At 39.4% G+C, this 5000-nt stretch overlaps 1 protein-coding gene across 1 annotated transcript in view; it reads right to left on the minus strand.

The window, feature by feature from the left end:
• LOC116087782 (ankyrin repeat domain-containing protein 26-like) overlaps window positions 1-5000 on the minus strand; it is a 31508-nt gene that overhangs the window by 25235 nt on the left and 1273 nt on the right. The window contains 4 exon segments of the mRNA XM_031366355.1: window positions 54-236; window positions 1555-1635; window positions 2520-2693; window positions 3437-3551. Coding sequence (XP_031222215.1) covers window positions 54-236; window positions 1555-1635; window positions 2520-2693; window positions 3437-3551 — 553 coding nt within the window.

The raw sequence follows: 5000 nt of genomic DNA on the forward strand, positions 1-5000 counted from the left end.
AGACATGCAGCTATGTCTTCATATGGGTCCCCATCAACTGGGATGGGCATGACCGAAAAAAGCTGTTGCCTGTTAATGGGATACATCCTTCTAGTTCAGCTGCCTTGTCTGGCTTCAGAGAGAGAAGAAGTACCAGGGTATGGACATACAGGGGGTCCCCAACTGCTCAGAGGTGAAGTAGAGGAGGAACAGGGAGAGACTGTGAGATTGAGTGACCAGGAGGAGGTCAGTGAGCTAGATGTAACATGAATAGGAAAAAAATGAGGGCTGGTGAGATGGTTCAGCAGGTAAGAGCATTGACTGCTCTTGCGAAGGTCCTGAGTTCGGTTCCCAGCAACCACATGGTGGCTCACGACCACCTGTAATGAGATGTGACGCCCTCTTCTGGTGTGTCTGAAGACAGCTACAGTGAATTACTCAGGAATGAGCGGGGACCCAAGCAGAGCTGAAGGGAGCGGGACCAGCAGAAGTCCTGAGTTCAATTCCCAGCAGCCACACACATGATAGCTCACGACCATCTGTACAACTACAGTGTACTCATACACATAAAAACAAATAAAATAAATCTTAAAAAAAAAGAAAAAATAAAATTAAATTTGTACAAAAAGCATTAAAGGTTTGAAATGAGAGTGAGCTATCTCTAGCAATGTCCACCTTAAAGCACAGAACTGTTATTTAGAAATAATGGCTCAACATAAACAAAGCCATACATGTGTACTAAACAGAAAGTTTCAGCATAAATAGGTGTATTTCATATGGAAAGGGCATATAGCATTGTAAGAGCAACCTTTTTCAGAGCTAAACATTCACAGAATTCAGGACAAGATTTATAATGCTAAAGTACCAGACTCTGGGAAAGACATGAGCTACAAATAAATATGTTTCCACTTTGAAGCGCCATCAGAATTGTTTGAAAAAAAAATGTCTTGAACTGGGGAATCACCGAAGTTGCTGGATCCTTGTGCTATGACAGTTCAGAGAACATCTCCAGTGAATGGTGGGTTTTGGCTGAGTTTTAATTTAAAAATTAAAACATTTTAAAACTCAAACAGAGCATTAGGAAACACTATTTGTTATCTGTGATTATGAATGGTAAAATTCTAAAGAAATGGCTTATGCTGGCATCTTTGGGGTCATAGGTTATAAAATTTCAGACTTAAGGACTGTGGGTGTTTCTCCATGATAGAACACTTGCCAATCACACCTATGGCCCTTCATTCAGTGACAAACACTGTCAAAAGCAAAAATACAGCAGTGGAGTAACAATTGATCTAGCTTATCCTTTAGCTTGGTTGATGGCTCATGAGGTGAACTACTGAACTAGGTGATGACCCCTGGTGCCTGCTGTTCTTTTGTGGTGATGAAACAGTCTCTTTTCCAGCTCCCACTTCATGTGTGCTATGCTTTCTACCTATGTGCCTCCGAGTTTCTAACTATGTGCAATCTTCCTATCACTTTAATATTCCTGACTTAAGCAATTGTCACCCTCAAGAGCAGCACTAAGATTGAAGAAAAGAAGAAACTGTACCGGTTTATCTCTACCGTTACATGTGCTTTTGCACAATGAGCTTCTAAAAATTTTACCATTTCAGGTTTCTCTTCAAAGGTTGCAAGTTGCAAAGGCGTCAAGCCACCCTGTAAAGGAAAAAATACTGCGTTTTACAAAATAACTTGTTTCTTAACTGAAAGTTCATCACAGATTTTGTGAACATAAATATACACTGTAAAGAGTTACAAGGGATCATTTATCCTATAACACCTGCTGCACTTCCCCACACATAGCTGTTTTCTTCCCTTTGACACACCTTTCCCCTGTCCAACACTGCCTATGAGCACCACTGCCTTCTAGAACTCTCCCCAAACACTCAATGGTTCCAATCTTCTTAGCTCTGTGGAGTAGGGCCTCCATTGCCACAGCCCTGAAACACAGAGTAAACTATGGTATGTGCCTGTTGAAGGTGTGTGCTCAAGAGTGTCTGGAGCAGAGCTTCTCAACCTGTATTTCAGAAACATTTCTTTTCTAACCTAAGAAATTATGTCACAAGCTCAACAGAATCTCCTATATATACATGAAAACTTTTTAAAAATTAAATGTTTTTTGCATATTTTCTACAATGACTGGCAATTTTCTAATTTGCCAGTCACCTCTCTCATTTTCCAGTCTACCCTCATCCCTGACCCAAACTCACATTGGTACCTTATTTGCAGCAACACATTTCTATTTATTCTATAATCATTTACCTTGAAATGAATTTATTTTTATTGTCTGTGTATATGTGATGTGTGTGTGGTCTTAAATCTTTTATTTTTGAATTTTAATATCAAGGGCAATTCTGATGCAAAACATGCTATGCTGTTCTTTTTTGAACTAACTATGAAAAAATATGAAAAATGTATTAGGAGAAAAAAGGCATTCCTATGAACAGATTCAGTGAGAATGCTTGAGCTTCTGCATGTAGAAAATAGATGTGAGGGTCCCTGCTAGAAGTGCACTGGGAAGGAAGTTGTATGATCTTTACCTGTGTTTTGGCTTCAATATCTACGTTGTGCTCAAGGAGCATTCCTACAATTTTTATGTTACCCCTGGATACAGCATGGTGGAAAGCTGTATTTCCACTGAAGTCTATCAAGTTTGGATCAGCATTGAAGGTGAGCAATGCAGAAATACATTCCACATTGTCTCGCTGGGTGGACTGTGGAAATTGTACAAAGAAATACATCTTCAATTCAAGGAAGCCAAGAGAGATGTTTCTACTATTGCACTGAATAGTTTCCCTTAAATAAAAATGTAGAGTTTCAGTTATGTATATTATCCCTCTATTTTGACACAAGGCCTTCTTAAGTACCCCTCGCTTGCCTAATTCTATAATCTCCCCACCACGTCTCTTTCTGAGTGGTAGAATTTAAGGGGTCTGCCAACACAACTAGATATTCTAAGGATTCAGGGGTGTGCTGGTTGACTGTGGTGCTGCAGAGATTAGTTGTTTGGTAAGGTTTTGTTCTTTTTTGCCAATTTGACACAGGCTTAACACACCTGGAAAGATCCTCACTTGAGGAAATACCTCTACTAGATCGGTCTCTGGGCAACTATGTGGAATTTTTTTCATCTAGATAGAAGTAAGAAAGTGAGGGTTTTAGGGGTAGAGGCACACCTGGAGAAAGTCCTCAGTTGTATAAAAAGCACTGAGAAAGCCTTGGTAAAAAGGCATGGAAATGCTGTATTCTCCCATGTTCTCTAGTCTAGCTCCTCCCTCTGGTTCCTGATTTGAGCTCCTGCCCTGGTTCCCCTTGAGAATGAATTGTGATGTGTAAATGTAAGCCAAAGAACCATTTCCTTTCCTGAGTTGTTTTTGGTCAGTGTTTTATCACAGCAACAGAAACCAAGCAAGGACAACCTCTAATCCATTTCATACCAAAACAGATGGCCAATAGCTACCTTAATCAAGGGTGTGCAGCCTTCATCATCCTGGAGGTTAATGTTGGAGTTATTTTTGAATAACAGTGTCACCATATCTGGATGGTTGTGGGCACACACATAATGCAGAGAAGTCCTGCAAATGGAAAGAATATTTAAGGACATTTCTGAATACTAAAGAGCCCCATCACCTTTAAGTACACATAGTATGAAGTTAATTTCCTTCTGATGTAAGACAGTAACTGGAATTGCCTTATTTATTTATGTCAACTCAAATGTCCATTTGCTGTGCTAGGGAAATAGTGCACAGCTCCCCCCCCATTTAAGCCAGGTGTTCTATCATGACCTTCATCCCTGCACAAAGAAGAGAAGCCTGTCTGAATCATAGAAAAGTTCCGAGTGCATTGATCTCAGCTTGAATTTAAATCCTACTCTAATATCTGGTACTTACTGGTTACTACTGGGGATTTCTATGAGCTCCATGACTCCATTTTCTAATCCAAAGCATGGAGATTAAACATAGTCACTGTCCTACCTGGGGCTGTTATGATGCTTCAGTTTGGATTGGCAAGAACTCTGCTAGAACATTACAAGCATTTATAGCTCCAGAGAGTTCAGTATTTGCTCCTCATGATAAGTTCTTTCTTGTGATAGCAAACACGACATTTCAGTGAAGGAAAAAGAGGATTCTAGCAATGATACACATATAAAAATTTTATATCCAAGAAGTTTACACTTAGTTAGAAATAACTCTCTTCACCAACCAGGTCTTGAACATGCTAATCGTCCTAACACATCCTAAATAATGGTCAGTGACACTGGGGTTGCCTTCCTTTTTCATTCACATTTCAGCCTCAACATTGCAATGTCACTTACCATTTCTACTATTTTACAACTATAGTTGGCAATATTTTTAACTTTGTTACTCTACAAAATAAAAGATTATCATGAAACCCATTATGCCTTACACTGAACAAAATATGGCACAATCCATGGGTAAATGGCAATTGTACAGATCAGTTGTATCTATCTAAATCTTTAACGCAAACAAAACTCTAAACCCTCAGTCATCAATACTCTGATTTTTTTTTCATTTCCACATTCCATTTTTTTATGCCCATGATTAGTAGTAGTTCTATACTTTGAACGAGCAGGATCACAACCTAGTCCTTGGATAATAGAGACAGTATCCATGGTAATCCAGGCACTAAATCATAGCAAAGCAGGACCTCATGCTTTGCCATAAAATGGTTGATATCCTCTTGGACTCACACTAAAATTGGGTAAATATTCCTACAAGGTGATAACCTATGCCATCCTAACTCATTCTCTTGATATACAGTTTTAAGCAAAACAAAACTATAAGCATGGTTCATTTCATTCAATACTTAAATTTATAGAATGTAAGGAAACATGACTGGGCAGAAGAACATAAAGGTATGATTGGGAAGATCTGGCCAGGCAGTGTTGGTGCATGCCTTTAATCCCAGCACTTGGGAGGCAGAGGCAGGTGGGATTTCTGAGTTTGAGGCCAGCCTCGTCTATACACAGTTGTGAGCTGCCATGTGGATGCTAGCAATCAAAA

The sequence above is a fragment of the Mastomys coucha genome, unplaced genomic scaffold (genome assembly GCF_008632895.1).
Source record: "Mastomys coucha isolate ucsf_1 unplaced genomic scaffold, UCSF_Mcou_1 pScaffold13, whole genome shotgun sequence".
NCBI classification, from domain to species: Eukaryota; Metazoa; Chordata; class Mammalia; order Rodentia; family Muridae; genus Mastomys; species Mastomys coucha.